The sequence below is a fragment of the Chenopodium quinoa genome, unplaced genomic scaffold, assembly GCF_001683475.1.
Source record: "Chenopodium quinoa cultivar QQ74 unplaced genomic scaffold, ASM168347v1, whole genome shotgun sequence".
Classification (NCBI taxonomy): domain Eukaryota; kingdom Viridiplantae; phylum Streptophyta; class Magnoliopsida; order Caryophyllales; family Amaranthaceae; genus Chenopodium; species Chenopodium quinoa.
The window spans coordinates 5595976-5616200 of record NW_018744304.1 but is presented as its reverse complement, the minus strand read 5'-3'; the positions used below and the strand labels follow the sequence as shown (position 1 = coordinate 5616200).

Below are 20225 nucleotides of genomic sequence, written 5' to 3'. Positions count from 1 at the left end.
ACTGGCGTCTAGCCCAGGCGCCTCAACCAGTGCACTGGCGTCCAGGCCAAGCGCCACCACCAGTGCACTGGCGTCTGGTTTGGACGCCGCCCTTACTTTTTAATTTTTTTTTTTTTTGCCTTTTTTTTTTTTAAATTATGTTTATTAAAATTTATGTTTTGATTTAGGATGTGGAAATTTATGTTTTTTATTTGATTTTATAAAAAATATATATACTAGACTTATAAAAAATAACACATAAAATTAATAATTATTAAAAAAAAATCAAACACATTAAAAAAAAATTAGAAAAATTTTCTGATTTTCCAAAAAAAAAAAAAATTAAAAAAAAAAAATTTAAGGCAGCTGGGGCGCCTGGCCAGGACGGCCCGTGGCTGGTGGTGGCGCCAGGTCCGGCAGCCACGTCCACCGGCCTGGCAGGACGCCCAGCCACAGTGACTGGCGCCTGTCCCAAACGCCACTCACCGTGGCTGGGCGTCCTGCCCAGACGCCAGGCCGGTGGACGTGGCTGCTGGACCTGGCGCCACCACCACCTTGTCGCCACGAGCCACCACTACCTTGCCGCCACGAGCCAACCACCTTGCCGCCACGAGCCTCGACATCCCCGTACTTTGATTTTTATTGAGGTTGTGTTTTTTTAAGGTCAAGGGCAATATTGTAACTTCAATATAAGTTTGTGGGCTTTATGTGGAGATTTGCGGGCGATGTTTAGCAATCCACTTGAAGTTAGGGCTGGGCATAATAGGTTAACCATACCGTTTAGTCTTAACGGTACAGTTACTGTTATGTCAGTTACTAAAAAATCCAAACCATAACCGTACCATTAAGGAACGGTTACAGGTAAACCACTACCAAAATAAAAATTCATGTTCCAATTCATCTTTACCAAAATAAAATTCATGTTCCAATTAAGAAAACAAACTGATAAACCAAATACATTACAAAGTTTAATTACTAAGTTTTTTTTTAAAAGCCTAACAAAGACATACAATCTAATGATATTAGACATATTAAATTTTCATCTTCAAATTGAGACCATGACATATTGGCAAACCAGCAACCTAGAAGATTAACTTGCATCATTATATATTTCTCCTACAAAAATTAAATAAAACAATATATATTTATTTTCATTAAATATTTTTCCCACAAAAATTATGAAAATATATATATATATATATATATATATATATATATTTTAACAATTAATCATCGGTTAACTGTTTGCTTAAAATTTTAAATGTACCTATATATAACGGTTCGATTAGCCATAACGGTTTAAATTAACGATTCGGTAAATTAACCGTGTAAACGAGCCAATTATATAAGTTAACGGTTACGAGTTTTTGCCCACCCCTAATTGAAGTAGGATGAAAAGATTCAAAGTGGCTACTCTTCTCTTTGTGAACCACTCAACTCCAAATCATGAAATTATCACACTTCAACAAAAAATCCAACAATCCAAAACAAGTACACAACTCAACCTTTGTAATAAACCTTCAAAAGAACCTGTAATGTAAACCAAGCCAAACCCTTTTCTCCTTCATTCAACCTTTCAAATGACATCCATGATTTCAATCTGTCTTTCTTCAACTCCCAAATCCCGCCAATTTTCTCTCTCCAGAAACTTCTCAATTTCTTCTTCTTCTTCTTCCGCCATTAATGTCGTCTTCAAGCACCACCATCCTTCCTTTCAAAAATTCAACTTACCATTGCCAATTCTGAGAAAGAATTCTAGGGTTAGAATTAGGACTATTAGAGCTAGCAGCAGTAGCATCGATGTTGCGACGTCGTTTAAGCCGGGGAAATTGGTGGAGAGCGATAAGCTTCCGTCAGATGTTCGAAAGCGAGCTATGGACGCCATTGATTCTAGTGGAGGAAGAGTCACCATTGGTGATGTTGCTAGCAAAGCTGGGCTTAAATTGAATGAAGCTCAGAAAGCTTTGCAAGCACTTGCTACTGATACTGAGGGTTTCTTAGAGGTATAATCATGAATATGAATTTGATTTTGAAGTTAATTTAATTTTCTAGTTGTTTTATTGTAATTATTTATCTGTTAAATTGTTATTTTGATTGTTTGATTGAATGATATATTTAAAATTTGGCATATATTTTTTGAAGCTAGTTGTTTGTAATTGTAAGATTATTCATTATATGATGTTAAATTAGCAAATTGAATTTAATGGGTGATTGATTGTAAAACTATAATTTGCGAGAACTTTTGTGCGTTTGCTTACGCCATTGGTGATTTATCAGTTTATCACTAGTCGCGCATAATGATGGTAGGAGACTACGAACTAGTAAACATCGAAGGAGGTTTTTCAGTCATACTTCGGGTTACAATCGACTAGATCAGTTCAGTCAAGTGATTAAAGCAATTAGTAAAAAGTATATTACTCAAGGCGATGTCTGTGCATTACTCCCTTAGCTTAAAGGGGCTGGTGGTATCAAAATGGTGTTATTGATTTCTTTTTTTCCTTTGGACAACTAGGTATTTACTGTTTTATCAAAATTTGCCACTTCATGTATGAAGAACAGACACATTTGATGCAAATTTCACTGCCTAATTAAATCCTCAATTACCTGTTTTTGTTGATGTAATTATGAATTACCTGTTCGGTTGGTGGTGATTATACGCTTTGCAGTTTGCACTGCTACTTGTCCTCAAAAATCCCAGCATCTGGATTAGAGAGTTCAATTGAAAGTACTTTTTGTTGATTCATTTGTACCTCTTCATCTTTCCGTGATATATTCCTAGCTATTCCACAATTTAATTTTTCTAATATTTATGTGAATGCCATCTTATTTGCATGTCTTTGGCGTTTATAGGTCTTGATATTCCGTGTTTTCATTGCAACTGTTTAATAGGTATCAGATGAAGGTGATGTTCTCTATGTTTTCCCAAAAGATTATCGTTCAAGGCTTGTGGGTAAATCCTTCAGAATGAAAATTGAACCCTGGGCTGATAAGGCGAAGGTATTATCATCTTTTAATTATCATGGAAATAAATGATTTTTTAGGTCTATTCTTTGGATCTTTTTTCTTTTTGTCAACACCTTTGCTAACTTTTTTGGCAGTCTGGAGCTGAATATCTTATAAGGGTTTCATTTGGGACAACATTAATTGCTTCAATTATTCTTGTGTTTACAGCAATTCTTATAGCTGCTTCAAGTGGAAGGTATTTTTTCAATGCTATGTCCACAAGTCATTGTCATATTATCGTCATTCCCAAATCTAGTACCATGGTCTGACAAACTTCCTATACATACTGGTTTTGACAGTGAAGACGACAGTCGTAAGAGGCGAGGAGGTAGATCATTTGGTTCGGGTCCAAATATCAGCTTCTTTGTTAACCCAGCAGATTTATTTTGGTAAAGATTTGTTCTTTCAAATAATTATGCTTTATTGCTATGGAGTACTTTATTGTTCTCCTATCTGCTGAATAAGAATAACGTTGGATCATGGCTCAATGTTTTCTTTTAATTGATTGCCATCCGTTTTTGGTTATTTAAGATTCTCAGACTTTTCTTGAAGAAGTATATTGCTTGAGAAGTTTCCCTGAGAATGTCCCTTTATATTTGCTATCTGTTTTATCTTTAGAAATCTCAGACTTGTCTGTTTCTGGTGAAACTTCTTTGAGATTTTTGTTTCCATGTTACCTTTTAGGTACACTGATATAAATTACTATAGGAGAACTCAAAGACGAGGGAATAATGAAGGCATGAACTTCATTGAGTCTGTGAGTCAGAATAATGCTTCAATTTTCTGATAGTGGAAAATATTTCATCTTTATGTTTTGGGGGAGAGGGGTTTGAGCATTAAATTATTTGACATGATGCTATGCTGTAGGTTTTCTCATTTGTATTTGGTGATGGTGATCCAAACCAAGGAATTGAAGAAGAGAGGTGGAAGCTGGTAATATTTTAGCATTGCATCTAGTAATTAGTTTCTTTCTAAGCTTTATGCTGTGTTATCCATGTTCTGAGCTGGTACTCCTTCCTGTCAGACTAGTAAATGCTCCTCTTTAATCTTTCAGTTCTAGTTGAGAAGAGAGAGAGGGGGGGGGGGGGGTTGAGAGATCTTATAAATTTGTTAGGTTTTAAAGTCAAGGGTGATGTTTGTTTCATTGTTGAGAAATTCATTTTTTAACTGCCATAGTGTGTTTTTTTCCTTTTCTCTCTCTCTCTCTATTTTTTAATTTTGTCTTCTTTAATTTTTAAAATAATGACCTGAAGCTCAGTCAATGTATACAGGCATGGGATGGCAGATGTCATTGTGTTAGGTTGCTCCTGAATCGACCTAATGAAATATGACATTAGTACTGAATGTCTGAATTTGCATAGACACCAACCACACCAAACATTACGTCTACAAGATATATTGTGAATGATTGATGCTAGTAGCAGAATGTACTAAAAAAGTTAAAAGAAAATCTGTTATCTTAGAGTACATTCTGTCAAACTTCTTGTCTCAGTGGAGGATACATCTAGCACTTTAGCAGCATGACTTATAAAGTAAGATCTTTGATGTAAGATCAAATAACTAGGACTTGATTTGAGAAGAGGTCAAGCTACTAAGGTCATAGGGTTTACCTTCTCAGCTTAGTTAGTTCTCAATCCCAAATCATCTCTGATTTAAGGTTAATAAGATCTGAATCATCTGATAAATAGGTAATGAACAGTATCTTCTCATAGTAATTATCATGAACAAAAATCTTGGTTGCTGTTGCAATCGTGGTAACAGTCACGGAACAACTTTCACAGACAACACAGCTGGTTTGAGGCTGTTGCTGGCTAATGTCCTGGTTACAGTAAGCTCAAAAACCTGTAAAATGTGGTTAAGACATGTTTTGTGGCCAATATTGATCACGATGATGATATGAATTATGAATCGTAGTATATAGTGTTGTTGAACTAATGCCAGATTGCCAGCAAGTCAGCAAACTAATGGATGAACTTTTAGTGAGTAGATCTTCAGTGCTTTGTTTTGTTATCAATTTTCATTTCCTCTTTCTCTGCCCTTGCAAAACCTAACCCTTTTGCCTGTGATTCAACCTTCAATTTTTCTACTATCCTGAGCTTCCTTTTTGCATCGATGGTGTACTGATCTTTTTTTAAAAAGTCAAAATATATGCTAGTCCAATTGTTTCATTTAATGTAAATATGTTTTCATGTGATCATCTTATTACTGCTTTAATGTTTCAATTTAATGATTTTGGCAGATAGGACAGTACATAGCGTCAAATGGTGGAGTGATTACAGCTGAAGAACTTGCACCATATCTGGATGTGCTGACAGAAGAAGAGGTTGGTTCCTGGGTGCTCTTAAACGAGTATAAAGTTGTTTATTTTTATTATTTTATATACTACCTCCGTTACAGGTTATGTGCAACGATTTGACATAAAGCAGAGAGGGAAAATGTCTAATCGTTGCACATAACCTGCAACGGAGGTAGTATATTTGTTTTTGTTGTTGTTGCTGGTGCTGCTGCAAGCAGGATAAAATCTCGACATGCATCATGTTCCAATTTTCTAATTTAAGATGAATCTATGAAAGAAGCTTTCAGAAGTATAAAGAAAATTAAATTAGTGGAAATAATGATATCTCGGGCAAACAAAGACATTGAATGCTAAATGCTTACATTTTGTGTATTATAGCACTTATAATGAAACCTCCAATATCGTTTATTTGAGTACTGGATTTTTGTAAATTTTTGCTATGGTGACACTTACAGTGTGTTTGGATAACATTAGAGGAAGGAAAAGAAGGGGAGGGAGGAGAAGAGGAGGGGAGGGAAAGGGAGGGGAGAGAAGAATGGTGAGTTTTCCTTCCAAATCTCTCCATTGTTGGAGAGATCATTTTTCTACAATTTAATCCCTCCATTTCCCTCCCCTCCAATTTCCTCCCTTCCTTATTTGTTATCCAAATGAAAGATATCACATCTCTCCACTTCCTTCCCCTTCTTTTCCTTCCATTTTCTTCTATCCAAACACATTGTTAATTCCGAAAATAGTTTCTTCCTGAATAATTAAGGCTCATGTAATCAAAATGGCCATGCGTGATCATGTTCCTGTCAGTGGAAAGTTGTTATTCTATCTGTATTCATCTAACTTAAAATCAGGACCTTCAAATTAGAAACCTTAAATTCTGTTTTTTAAAACTTTGAAAATCATATGTTCCTAAACATTTCTCTTTTTTTGCTTCATGGAAACTCTATTATCAATACAGTTCATGCCCTTCCTTCATTGCCCTACCTCCCTCATCAAAATGATTCACTCTTGCATATTTATCATTTGCTAACAAAAATTATTCGGGCAAACAGCCATACATCTTCCTTCATTTCCCTACTCCCCCATCAAAATGATTCACTGTTGCATATATATCATTTGGTTACAAAAGTTATTCGGGCAAACAGTCATTAGTACCTTAAAATAGTTGTACACTTCTAGTAAGAGTCTTTAATGTTAGGAATGGAAAGAGGAATAGAAAACATGGAAACTCTGAAACGAGATCAAAGTCGGAGGCTGGAATTGATTGGGTGGATATTTTTGCCGTGCTGTGTACGCTGTGCCTTCTGAATGCCATGTATGGAATTTAAACTAAAAAAAATCTTGACTAAGAAAGGTAATTGTGGGAAAGATAAGAAGGGGAAATTTGTAGGGGAAGAGACTGTTTAAGATGTGGTGGGACTTCGGCATGTGAAATTTATCTCTGAACTCAAAAGTCAGAACACCTTTTTACAGTAAAGAAGATATCTCTAGTGAAAAGGCTTGAGATCCATAATCAGCTGTTCGAACAGCCAAACCAACCAAAAAACAATAAAAGGTTTCTTATAATTATATTCCAGTTTTTTTTCTTGAAGCTGGACTTTTTTTTCACTACTATCTTTGCAAGCCCTATTCTCCGAGTTTAAAATTCTAAATACTTGTTTAGGTGGCAGAGTTACAATGTTGAAAACTTCTCTCAGTGGTTTTATCTGCTTATCATCTGAAAAAGGGAATAGGTTCCAGGTTTTGTTTTTTAATTTTTTTTTAAATAGTTGCCTAAGTTGTGTATATGCTTATATTGTTTATTCAGTAAAATAGTGAGCCTTTGAGCACATGAAGACATGCAGTGAATTTTTTAACTTGCCGAGGCATTTGTTTGTCTATCTAGATAAACTTTTACTACTTACCATATTGTTGATGATTAAGCTTCCATCGTTGTCTTTTCAGAGTGATGACTCGTATATATTGCCCGTGCTCCTACGATTTGATGGTCAGCCAGAAGTAGATGAAGAGGTTTGAAACTTTGAATTGTGAACTCATATTGCTGTCTTCTCCCTTTATTATTACTCTATATTTGTCATTTTAGCTGTGCTATTTTTATAAAATTGCTACCATGATAGAGTTAAAAAAAAAGGCAATTGGCATTAATGAAGGCAAATAAGTAAATAAATATTTTATAGGGTATAATTGTCCAAACACTATTCATAAAAGTTATCAGACTTTTTAAAAGGTGTGGATGGATTAATTTACTTGGACTTTTCTGGGGCTCTTTCTCTCTTGCAACCGTGGACTTATCTCTCTTTTGTAGACTGTGCATTGGGACTTAAGCATGTGTGTATTTCACAACTTCAATGGTGACAAAGAGAGAAATGACAGCATTTAGGAAGTTGGATTACTTGGATAGATAAATTAGATTGAAAGAAGGCAGTTGCTTGTTGAATGCAATCCTGATTCTAAAAAAAGTTATAAGACATTAAATAAAAGAGTTAAAAGAACCTTAAATAAAAGAGTTAAAGTAGGAAGGAACATACCTTTTATTAATACATTTGATGTCTTGCATAACCAAAGCTAGGTGTAGGTTTCATTAGTGTCATTGGACTTATGGTATTTTATTAATTGTCTTGCAACTTTTCTGTTCATTTTGCAGGGAAACATATTATACAGATTTCCATCACTTCAGCGAACTGCTTCCTCGGCAAGGACTGGAAGGAGAGAGTATGTTGGGAAACGATCATCAATTATGGATGGTATACAAAAGTTCTTCAAAGAAAATAAGTGGCAATTCAGGTATGTTTCATTAGCGTTGAGGACCTAAATACTTGATGCCTTACCCTGCCTGTTTAGCAGTAATTTAAGTTTTTCATTGTATATTTGCAGCAAAACCAGTGCTGCCGAGAGAGCAATGGTCATTGGATTGGGTGGACTGAATTTGTTTGGAGTGGTTGTTCTTAGTACCATGCTTAAGTATGGTTCTATCAAAATATTTTTTTTCTCTTCTTTGAATTAATTTTCATTTTCTAACTTCTAGTCTTCCAATATATTTTTAAATTAAGGGACATGGCTGTAAAACCTAGTGGATTCCTCTCATTAGCTTCGACATTGTTGCCTGCGCTTCAGGTTTGTCTTGATCTTCTTCTATAGTACTTCTTGAGTGAAATTTGTTGATCCAATTACACCTGACATTAGTAAATCTGCTTGAGTGAAATTTGTTGATCTGAGAAATTATCTATTGTAATAGTATATGTTTGTTTTCAATGTAAACTTTGTAGGTTTATGCTGGCTCTTTCTTTGCAATACCCTTGGTTCGCTGGTTTTTGACTCTCAAGAAAAATTCTGAAATAGAAAAACGGAATCAAGTGAGAAAACTACGAGCTCGGGCACTTGAATCACCTGATCTTTCTCTAAGACGCAAGGTAAGTTTTCCGGTGCACATGTTCAATCATAATATTTATTAAATTTTATGTCGTTGCTAGATGGTTTTGCTGAAATTATCATTTAATGTGGAAGATCTAGTTATTTCATGAAGTTTTTCTAAATCTTCTATGTTGGATCCTTCTTGACACCTCTAGGAATGTTTCTGTGGGAGTGTTTCTGCATCTTCTTGACAAATTTTTATCTAGAAGCTCTTATACTTTACACAAACTTTGTAAAAAATCGGGTGTACAATAATTATTGTACATCCATTTTAAATCTCTCTTAAAGTGATCAAAAGTTACCCCTAAAATGAATAAAAGTTACCCTAATATGTATAAAAGTAACCCAGTACAAATAAAAATAATCTACGTTTTATTGGTAAAGAATTACATTTTAAATGACTAAAATTCAATTATTAGTGGTTGAAAGTAATTTTATCACCCTTATAAAACTTTTCTTTGTTCGATTTATAAAAAAAATCATATTATGTTCAAAGTTACCCAAAAAAAAGGCAAAAAGTTACCCTAAATTGGCTTAAAGTTACCCCTATACTGCTTGATGTACACTAATATTAGTGTAAACCGGATGTATACAAAAGTTTTTGTGTACTTTATCTAGGAACTCTTGGTATCTTGCTTTTTGTTAAAGGTGGAAATTAGGTGAAATTTGGCTAAATTTGCTGATTATTAAAGGTTTTATGAGATGAGGTGCTTTGCTAATTGCTATAGGAACCTTTTCTGCCAGCATAGGGCCACACACTAGCCCCATTTATTCTATAGAAACACCGCAATCAATTTAGGATATTCTGCCATGTGGACCATGATGATGTCAGCAACTTTTGTTTTGGTATAGTTATAGATAATTTTCAAAGTATTGACCGGAAGCATTGCTTGGGCCTAATACTAGTTACCAGATTAATAACAAACAGCCCATTTTGCCTCGTTTATTCAATATTGACTTTCACAGAAGTCATGGACAACATTAAAAAACCTTGTTGTAGATTTCCTCTCTGTAATAGTGTGTTTGGATAACATTAGAGGAAGGAAAAGAGGGGGAGGGAGGAGAAGAGGAGGGGAGGGAAAGGGAGGGGAGAGAAGAATGGTGAGTTTTCCTTCCAAATCTCTCCATTGTTGGAGGGTTCATTTTCCTATAATTTAATCCCTTCATTTCTCTCCCCTCCAATTCCCTTACTTCCTCATTTGTTATCCAAATGAAAGATATCACATCTCTCCATTTACCTCCCTTTCTTTTCCTTCCATTTCCTTCTATCCAAACACACCGTAACACTTTGTTTGGATAGAAAGAAATGGAAGGAAAAGAAGAGAAGAGAAATGGAGGGGGACAAAATCTCTTATTTAGGTAAAAGATTTGAGGAAGGAAGGGAAAGGAGAGGGAGGGATCCATTTTCCCTTTCTCTATAATAACCATAATCTCTCCAAAATTGGAGGGAAAATGGAGATCACCTCCCCCTCCCTTTCTTTTCCCTTCCCTTCCTCCATTTTCCCTCCCCTTCTTTTCCTTCCTTCTTTGCTATCCAAACAAAGCGTAAGTCTTTACTAATGATAGCTCTCTTTCCTCATGTTCATGAGAGACTAATAGCCTTAGAGTTGTTGATTTTATTAGTATGCTTGTGCTTTCTAAATTCTAATGGTTACATATGCAGATATGCCCCTTGATATGAATTTGAGTAGCTCTACTAAAGAGTCAAAGTCATCATCTTTTTTGAGTAACCTATATGTTGTTGTGTTGGGTTGGTTATATTAGTTATATGTCTATAATGATGTGAGGGTAATTAGGTGGTAAAAAGACGGTTGACGTTCTAGGAAAATACTAGGCCAGTGGTCTAGTTAGGATAAGTCATATCCTTTTAATGTTTTCTTAGTTCTACTTGGTTCTACTTGTTCTTTTATAACGTGTAAAAAAAGATGTATTTTATTGTTAGGTATCCTAGTTCAATTAGATGTTTATTTTTACTCCCTCCGTATTTTATTACTTGTCCATTTCTCCATGTGCGGAGTTTTAGGAGTATTAGTCGAAAGTAATAAAATATTACGGAAATGGGGTTGGTTGAAAATTAAATAAATCTGAAAAAGCAAAAGTGAGTATAGGTGGGAGGAGAGTGAATATGAAAATTATCAAAATATAATATAAGGGGATCACTAGTGAGGAGGAAATGGAGCAAGTAACAAAATATGGCTGCAAAAGAAAAGTGGAGCAAGTAAAATACGAATAAAATATGGATGGAGTATGTGATTTAGGATCCTTTGGTGAATTGTTCTTGAATTTGTATTGCCACAAATAATCGGCCTATATTCCATTTACTCCGTATTATTTAAGGATATTTTTAAATAATCTTCTTGTTACTAAAATTGAAAAAATTTCACTCAACCCATGTGAAGTGGAGCCTTCTACTAACTCTCTTTTCCTTGCACTCTAACCGCACTTTACAAAATGGAAAATTTGCCAATTACTACCGCAAGTTAATACCACTTTGTAAATTACTACCGCAAATTAAAAAAGTTGTGAATTACTACTGCAAAAATTTTTAAGATGTTGCGATTACTACTAAACCCCCATTAAACTCAACTATGACGTCATTATATCACTTTAACCCATGGTTAAAGCTCTTAACCATGGTCAAACATGGGTTAAAGCCCTTGACCATGACGTCATTATATCCCTAACCCATTTTCTTTTTTTGGGGGGGAGGGCTGGTTAAAATCTTTAACCATGGTCAAACATGGTTTAATAGAGGTTTGGTAGTAATCGCAACATCTTAAAATTTTTTGCAGTAGCAATTCAAACTTTTTTAATTTGCGGTAGTAATTTACAAAGTGATATTAACTTGGGGTAGTAATTGGCAAATTATCCTTACAAAATACGTGTTTCCAAATCTAACAAGAATATTATTTGAGGACGGAATGAGTATGTAAAGGCCTTTCAAGTGTTACTATTTTTTTAGATTTTATGAAGTCTTTTGATCTAGCACATATCACCCCGTGTTTCTTACTTAAGTTGCAATCAAAACATTACTTTTGCAACTTTATTTGCTTCTGCAGAGCTATATCTGGCCATTTTATGTTTCAGTTTTCACCTGTTCTAAGCTCCTGTGTTAATTTGCATGTTTAGCTTTGCCTCCTAGTTGTGAATCTTGTGATTATTACTATTAACTTGTTTAATTTTTATTTTTCATAAGCTAACGTGATTATCATTCAGCTTTTGAGTGCTAGGGACATGGCACAGAGAACATTCATTGGTAAGGAGAGGATTGTATACAGCACAGAAAAGGGTCTAGATGAGCAAGACTATGAAGAACGGGAATGGACCAGAAGATTTGAAGAACTTGAGAGATCTGACTGACAAACACGTACTAACCTGTAAATTTATTATTTTTGCTAGCCCAAGGTGTAGAGTGATGCAGATAGTATATTTGTATTTAAGCAAGGGAAAAGAAAAGCTTATTGGTTTGGTTCACTATTTGTCGACATTGGTTAAAACTGAGTCCCAAAAATTTAGTTGCTTTCATACTTATTCTTTTGGTTCGGACATGGTCAGTCTGTAAAGTATGGTTTATACGTCTGAAGGCAATTACTGTGGAACGGTGGTGGGCTGTGGAACGTCCCGACGAATTCACTAACATCGATGCAATCTCTCTGGTTTGCAGAATAAGTTGCTCTATTAGCAGTAGGGTTGTACATTTTCAGTGTATATGTAAAAGTGATGCACTTTTGGATATTCAATATATGTATTCACTAGTTAAGCTGATTCTTTGGGTGATCAATTGGGATATTCTAGTACTCTTTCTGTCCCAAAATAAAAGTTCCATTTTTTTTCTAGAACTTTTCCTCTATATAAAAGTCTCATTTTACCTTTATGGATTACTTCATTCCCTTTTATACAATCAAGTCCCACTTTTATTTAGTTTTTATTTTTTATTCACTTTTAAGCTGCCAAATCACACTATCCAAATTCTTGGGAACTTTGATCCACAATCCCAAATCTTCATAATCGGAGTTGAGTTTTGCTTAACTATGAGCTACCATATCCAGTTTACATGCAAAACTAGGAGCAAGAATTAAAGTTAGCATCATGCTTAACAATGTCTTACACGATACTATCTAGAATTGATGCCTACTTAAAATGGCCATACATCTTGCATTTTATTACAAGTATGGCATAGCGGAGTCCAGCTTCAAAAGGAAATAATAAGGCGAAAGAAATAATAAAGCCATGACAGGCTGCTAGCACCCTTGCAACATCTACATGACCATCTCCAACACAATCTTTCTTTACAGCACCAACGGCGCAAGCACCTTCATTGAAAGTGGTAGCATCTGAATTGATCTTATCTGTTTGCTGGGGGTATGTGCTTTTCAAAATCCCTACTATTTAAATCACCCAAAATATACACCACCGGTTCTAATCCTTGTTTGTACTTATCACAGAATTACACCAATTCCATAGAGAAAGCTATTTCATTTGTCCAGTATCAACACAAAGGGGAATAATATTATAATATACCCCAAACTTTTTGCTTCAGAACATCAAGCAGCAGGTGGCTCACTGTCTCCTCCTGCCTCCTCAAGATTTGGGCACTGACTGTCAATCCGTGTATCCCTACAACTCTACGAGCCAAACTATCCTTGACTGGAATAACAAATTTCTTTGTTCACCACCCGAAATTACAGACTTTTGGGGGACTTCTGCTGCACAAAATTTTCTCCGAAGCTTCTTTGTGCTTCCATCTGATGCAGAGGCCTGATTTGAATCGTATGATTTTCTATTAAGATGACAGGCATCTATCGTGACTTAATACACCAAACAGTTTTATTCTTCCTAGGAAGTGAAATTCTCGAGAATTTGCAAATGATCAGTATGTGTAAACACACAACCACTTTGTTTATATCTGCATCTGCATCACATATTTGCTTACGTCCATATGATATTTCATCTTCTAATACCTTTTTGACATGGACATGGCAGGGATATGTGGTGATCTAGGACTGCGAGCAAGTTCAGGAGTTTAATCCCTTGCCTTTCAATTTGGCTCCATAATGTTTTAGGGAATCATGAATGTACACCGCTTGTTGGAGTTAACCCATATCCTCAATCCATTTCCTCATAATTGAGGATATGACATGGTAAAACATAATGAAGAATATTTTAACTGGCTAATAAGTACTATTATAAAACAAGTAAATTGAGTACTCGTATTTGGTCATTTTATTCAATTCCTCAAAGTACAAAAATTGTGACCATTCCCTCAAATGGTGAAGTCATGGAGTGTTGTACAATGATTACAATCTGTCAAAATCAGTCTGCCCTCCTATTATTGCAGTAAAGCATACACATATGCAAGAAGTACGAAAACACAAGGAAAACTCTTACTAAGGGAAATACTTTACCATCTGAATTTCCTTTTCCTTAAATCCACATTTCTCATAAAACGCTTTGTTCTCAGTAGAACAGTCAAGGATAACCTTGTAGCATCCCATTGATTGTGCATGTTCAGTGAGGAACTCAATCATTTTCTTGCCCAATTGCTTCCCTCGTGCATTAGCATCAACTACCAGATCTTCGACGTGACCAACCTTACCACAATTTCTAATAAATTTCTTCTCAATGAATACACTTCCTGTTGCTATAATCTTTCCAGTGTCATTATCTTCTACTACACATATAATATGGTCATCCCCCTCAGAGGCAAGCTCCTTAAATCTATCCTCAAATTCCTTGTCCGAGACTGAGTCACAAACTGTGAGCTGACGCAACAGCTCTATAAAACCTTTGTTTTTGTCAGCGAGTTCTAGCCTTCTAATTTTGCACTTTTGGTCATCATTGGAATTGTTAGCTAGCATATCTGCTCCTGGAGCGCGTTTCCTATACAAGAAACATGATCATAATCAGCTTGATACATTGCAGAGCTACAAAGAGAAGGTACAAATAACAATATATCCATTTGGCTGAACACTGAACCAAATAAGCACCCTAGCAATCATGATTCATGGACTCAGCCAGTCTGAACCTGAAGGGTCTAGCATGACTAGAAAGGTTTCTTTCATGGTTAATATATACATTATAAAAAATCAAAATCAAAATACAACAAATAAAAAAATTTAGTAAGGAAAAGACTAGTTCTCTTATACAACAAAATAATACATACTTGTATTAAACTTAGGAATCAATACTCACAAATATATAAACAATACAACCGAAAACCTAACTTGCCTAAAACTCCTAACAAGATAAACTTAACATAAATACAATATTAACAAATATAACCAAACCGACTGTAATACAGAACCCTACAGGTTTATGTTGAGACACCTTAATAAACAGAATAGTACCAACAAACTAAAGATATTGAGTGAAGTAATGGCTACTATCTATCGTAATAAGCAAACCTATAATTTTTTAAAGATTCTATTAATATTCGAGCTAAACAAACTATATGCAAGGATAATATCAGAAAAAATTTCTTTTTAAAATCACCGAATTTGCCAACTTATATCAATTACCGGTTACCTGATTGTAGCATCAAACAAATTTTATTTTGCTCTCACAAAACGAAAATCCAATGAGGCAGGGCAGGAGGGAAAAGAGCTCTGATTTCATAGTTAAATCCGAACATTAAAGTGTTGTGCAATACAATTTGATTCATAATTATAGGGATATTTGATTCAAATATCGATCTCATCAGAGATATTTGATATGATGATAACAATTACAAACAACTTACCTCAGAAGTTGCTTCAATGGGGGATACAAGAACTAGATTCACGCCAACTGCGCTTCAATGGAGAACGTTGAGTGCGCTTCAATGGATATCTCACTAATCTCAGAGAAACCAATTCTATGGATCCCTTATGACCCGTCACTTTTATTAAGGGGATAGATCCGTCTAATAATAATAATAAATAAATGGGATAGCGCATACTCCTTCCGTCAATTTAATGTTAATTTAGGGACGGAGGGAGTATGTTTTAAGGGTTTTGAGTAACCTGTTTTAAAAACTACGGATTATGAAGTATTTTAAATTTACACTTCCTGTCCTCGAAAAAAAAAAATTTACACTTCCTTTCCCAAATATTATCATCACACACCAAACCTTGTACTCCCCCTGCCCCTTTATTACATGTTTGTATTTATTTTTTGGGTCATTAAAATTAAGTGTCTTTTTATTTATATATAGGTTGTATTTTCTTACAATACTATTCTCTCTTTTTTTTTTTATGATTTATCACCCTTTTTCCTTTTCTATTTTGTACTCCCTCCGTCCCAAAATTACATTCCTCCTTTCTATTTTTGGTAAGTTTTTTTTTTAGTAAATCAACTCTCTTTTTCTGCTTTATATTTAATGCTTTCTCACTCATCCTTACCTAATCTCACTCATAATCCTTGTGTCAAATTACAATGAATATGATTGGTTAAAAATTTTCAATTAGGAGCATGTGATTGATCCTTTTTTTTTTTTGCAAAGGATTGATGACATGTCATGAGTAATAACTAGTCTATCTTTGTACTTCCCATTGCATTATCTAATTATTGTTATTTGTCTTATTCTTTTCTCCTTAATTCCCGTGTAAATTTCCAAAGAGGAATGTAATTTAGGGACGGAGGGAGTATTTAATACTCCGTATCAATTTCCAATGTTTTTTCTATCCTAATTCCCAACCACTTTTTTATTCTGTCCAACCCCCACATGCATATTTAATACACCTAATTATTAGTTTTAAGGAATCTTTAACTTTCTTAATTCCCGTGGAAAATGAGAAATAGGCATGTAATAAAGGGACGGAGGGAGTATAATTTGTATTGTAAAAAAAAGAAAAAATGTGTTTCTAATCCATACAAATTAAATATCAGTTCCCATAATTTGTTGCTATATGGCAACAAGACAAAAATATATATGATGTCATCTAGTAACAACTAGTAAGACAATTTGTTTTAAACATCAACAAATCAAAAACACGTAGCCATTATTTATTAAAAAACTTAGGCGTAAAATGTAGTTTAAAAATCTATTGAAAATTTTAGTTGCTAAAAAGCTTTTATTTCTGTAGTGAATAGAGCTCGATATCAACAAATAATAATTTAATTGTCTCATTTTATGCGTCAATTATGTTATTTATCGACGTGCAAAACAAGACAATTATGTTATTTTATTGTCAATCCCAACTTAATTAGGACCCATAAACCTTATTTGAGTAATTTTTTAGGCTAAAAAGTAACATCACACAAATCGAGACTTATCTTGACAAGAACAATGATGCATTAACGTTATTTTTTTCGAAATTTCTAGCTATATTTGAATTTAATAAATATTAAAATGACCCCTAAAAGGCAAAAACCTTAATCAAGCAACTTTTGCAGCTAAAATAATAATGACATGTCAATCGAGACATTTCTCAATAAGCAAAACGAGGCATTTACATTTTTTTTGTCAATTTCGAGTTTAATTTAGAATCATAAACCAAAAGGACCCCAAAATAATAACAAAACATTTTTTTAAAACTCAAATTAAGGTTTTATTTTACTTATAATCAATTAAAATAAGGTAAAATAGTGAAAACAAAACAAGGAAAAATTGAAAAGAATAATCCCACCTTTCGCACTTTTGCTCAAAATAATCTCACCTTTGCGTATTTCAGAAATAATCCCACCTTGTACCCCAATATATCTTCCCAAAATGAGCCTTTTACCGGTTTGTGAAATTGGTAACCTGTTTTAGAAGGTAATATGACACGTGTCACCTTCTTATTGATTTTTTATTTATAATTTTTTAAAAATAAAGGAATTAAAAAAAAGAAATTAATAACCCTTCTTGCTTCTTCCTCCTTCCCCTGCCGAAGTTAATCCCTCACCGGAGCATCGCCTGCCAACCAGTCGGAATCAACCACTCGCTAGAAAATTCGGACCCAACTACTCGCCGGAACATCCGGACCCAATCACCATGTTCCCCGAATCCCTCTCCTTCCCTGATTCCATCCCTTTCCCCAATTCTAATCGTACCACCATTATCACCACCGCCACCACCATTCCTCCAGAACATCAAGAACCACCACTACTGTGACTTTCTCACCTGACCCAAGCCAGCCCGGATAGCCCCTTGAAAAAGTCTGTAATTGACGATGGATTGGAATTGATCGAAAAAACACCCACCACAAGCTCAAAATTGTTGAAATTAGGAGGCGAACTACTATAATTAATGGTGGATTGGAGCAATTGGTGATTAGTGAAGGTTGAATTAATGTTGTTGCCTTGCTGGGTTGTGGGAAGCTGGCAGTCCGTAGGTTGTTATAGAGCTGCTACGAGGTGTTTTCGTGGCGGTTTGATTGTTGATTACAAGTGGCAAATTGGTAATTGCGGGAGCTACGATGCTTCGATAATCACAGGTTGCTAGGCAAAACTGATGATGCAAGCTATTAAAATGGGTGTTGTGGCTGACGTTTAAGCTGGTGGTGATGGTGGTTGTTTGGTGTTACAGGTTGTGCGGTGAGATTGGCGAGTGGGTTGTGATTTAAGCAGGTTTAAGAGGAAACTGGTGGATAATAAAAAGCTAGGGGGCAAGGGAGTGTGATTGGGGCAGCCACACTTTGAAGCTGGGAAGGTGGAGGAAGGTGGGAATATGGTCAGTTTGGTGGGGATGGATGATGGTCATGGTGGTTGAGGTGGAAGATGAAGGATTAATGGAGGTTGGATGGTGTTTGGCGTTTGGTTAGTTGAAGATCGGTGTAGGAGGGAAAAACAGGGAAAAAAGAAAAAAAAAAAAAAAAAAGATAACCTTTTCTCCAGGTTACCCGTAAAAAGGATCATTTTGGGAAGATGGAGGTTCAAGGTGGGATTATTTCTGGAATACGCAAAGGTGGGATTATTTTGAGCAGAAGTGCGAAAGGTGGGATTATTCTTTTCAATTTTTCCAAAAAACAAATCATATAGGTACTACGCAGCGGATATAACATGAATCATATTCAAACAAGTACCAATCCCAAGAATCACATGCATAACACGCAAGACACATAATCATACCTTTGACGCGTGAATTCCACAAAGCTATTCGACAGGCAAATCAGGGAGAGAATAGAGCCCCAAGCGTTGCTCCTCTACTTAGTCCACGAGATTCGAACGAGCAGTCCACCAATACTATATTGGTCGAGTGATTGAGGAAAACCGCGATCACCACCTTTATGGACAACCGACCACCGCACGAACCACCACCACCACGAGACACCACCGACGCCAATAAGGAGGAGGAGAGCCATGCGAGAGAGAAGACTATGAGAGGGGTTGGGTTTCGTGTTTGCTAATTAGGGTTTGATCACACTGATCAGTTAATTCCTTACAACTGCAAACCTAGACACCTAGTCTATTTATAATCTCATTATAATTAGACTAGGGCACGAAGCCCAAAACTCCTTCTAATCCACTACATGGCCGGCCACCTAGAGTGATGAGGCCCATGATGGGCCTCGTCCTCTAATGCTCGATCTAGCCCCTTTGTGTGACCTTATAGGATCCGTCCAATTGGGCTTTGGGCTATTTTACTAGTCCAAAAATCGTTAGTACCTCTAGCTATGGAAAAACGACGACCCAAATGTACGAACTTAATTATCTCCATAATTTGATCCATTTATATATCTAGTAATTGCACACGACGAAGACATAACTCCTTCAATCTCCCACTTGTCTGAGACAAGGATGCAATATTCAAATTCCTTAAGTCAATATATGTGTCGATTTGATAATATGATTGCATCACATGTCAAGATCATATTAATCTACAAATCGTTTCTTGAAATCTGAGTTAGAATTACAAAACCAAATTATTACTGTGTAATGCATTTGAACGCGGCCACGTATTTTCTGAATTCTCCCTCTTCAAGCGGCCATGACACATTTCCTAATTTAATAGGTAGAATCTATCCAATCTTGTGGCAACATGACTCCCACTCAACTTCTGAAATAACCGGGAAACACCCTTTATAATCTCTAGTTACGGCTAGACGTTTGAGTGTACCACAGTCACAACATCCATTGAATGAAATCAATGTTCCACTCATGTCAAAGGAATCCACTACTATATACGGAAGCTCTATACTTGAACTTCAAAGTAGGTCAATAGTTCGATCATGCATCATTCATGCATATCCAAGTGATTGACCGAGCATCACTATGCCCCCATAGCCCATGAAACTACGCTATCCAATCAATCTTACATGCTAGTTCATTTATTGAAATCATTTATGTCCACTTTAATGATCTCGAACTAGGAACTTTAAATAATATATGAATTTTGTTCACCTGTGGGGTTTCAATTCACCAGGTCATCAACCTGATGAGCCCATCAATTCATAATTATTTTGGACATTTTATTTAATTTCCAAAACCATAATTAAATAAGAGAAATAATAATTTCTATTTTAAACATAATTCTGCAAATTGATGCATTTCTCATGTAATATGCTTTCTCAAAACATATACAACTTAAATTACATAACTTGCTTCAATCCTAAGACTTTAATATGACTCTCATATCTTAGTCCAT

At 35.3% G+C, this 20225-nt stretch overlaps 2 protein-coding genes across 2 annotated transcripts; one reads left to right on the top strand and one right to left on the bottom strand.

Annotated features, from left to right (window-relative positions):
* The first annotated feature begins 1411 nt into the window (after window positions 1-1411).
* LOC110695720 (uncharacterized protein At5g03900, chloroplastic-like) lies at window positions 1412-12554 on the top strand. The gene is made up of 13 exons (XM_021872946.1): window positions 1412-1982; window positions 2869-2976; window positions 3078-3178; window positions 3282-3371; window positions 3667-3739; window positions 3850-3915; window positions 5222-5305; window positions 7214-7279; window positions 7914-8053; window positions 8144-8230; window positions 8320-8383; window positions 8536-8679; window positions 11897-12554. Exons 1-13 carry the CDS (start codon window positions 1560-1562, stop codon window positions 12038-12040), a joined length of 1590 nt encoding a protein of 529 aa, XP_021728638.1. The 5' UTR covers window positions 1412-1559; the 3' UTR covers window positions 12041-12554.
* Window positions 12555-13867: 1313 nt separating this feature from the next.
* On the bottom strand, window positions 13868-15828 carry LOC110695719 (glucosamine 6-phosphate N-acetyltransferase-like). Its single transcript, XM_021872945.1, has 2 exons — window positions 15420-15828; window positions 13868-14560 (listed from the first exon to the last, which is right to left on the bottom strand). Exon 2 carries the CDS (start codon window positions 14536-14538, stop codon window positions 14068-14070), a length of 471 nt encoding a protein of 156 aa, XP_021728637.1. The 5' UTR covers window positions 14539-14560; window positions 15420-15828; the 3' UTR covers window positions 13868-14067.
* Between the last annotated feature and the right edge of the window lie 4397 nt (window positions 15829-20225).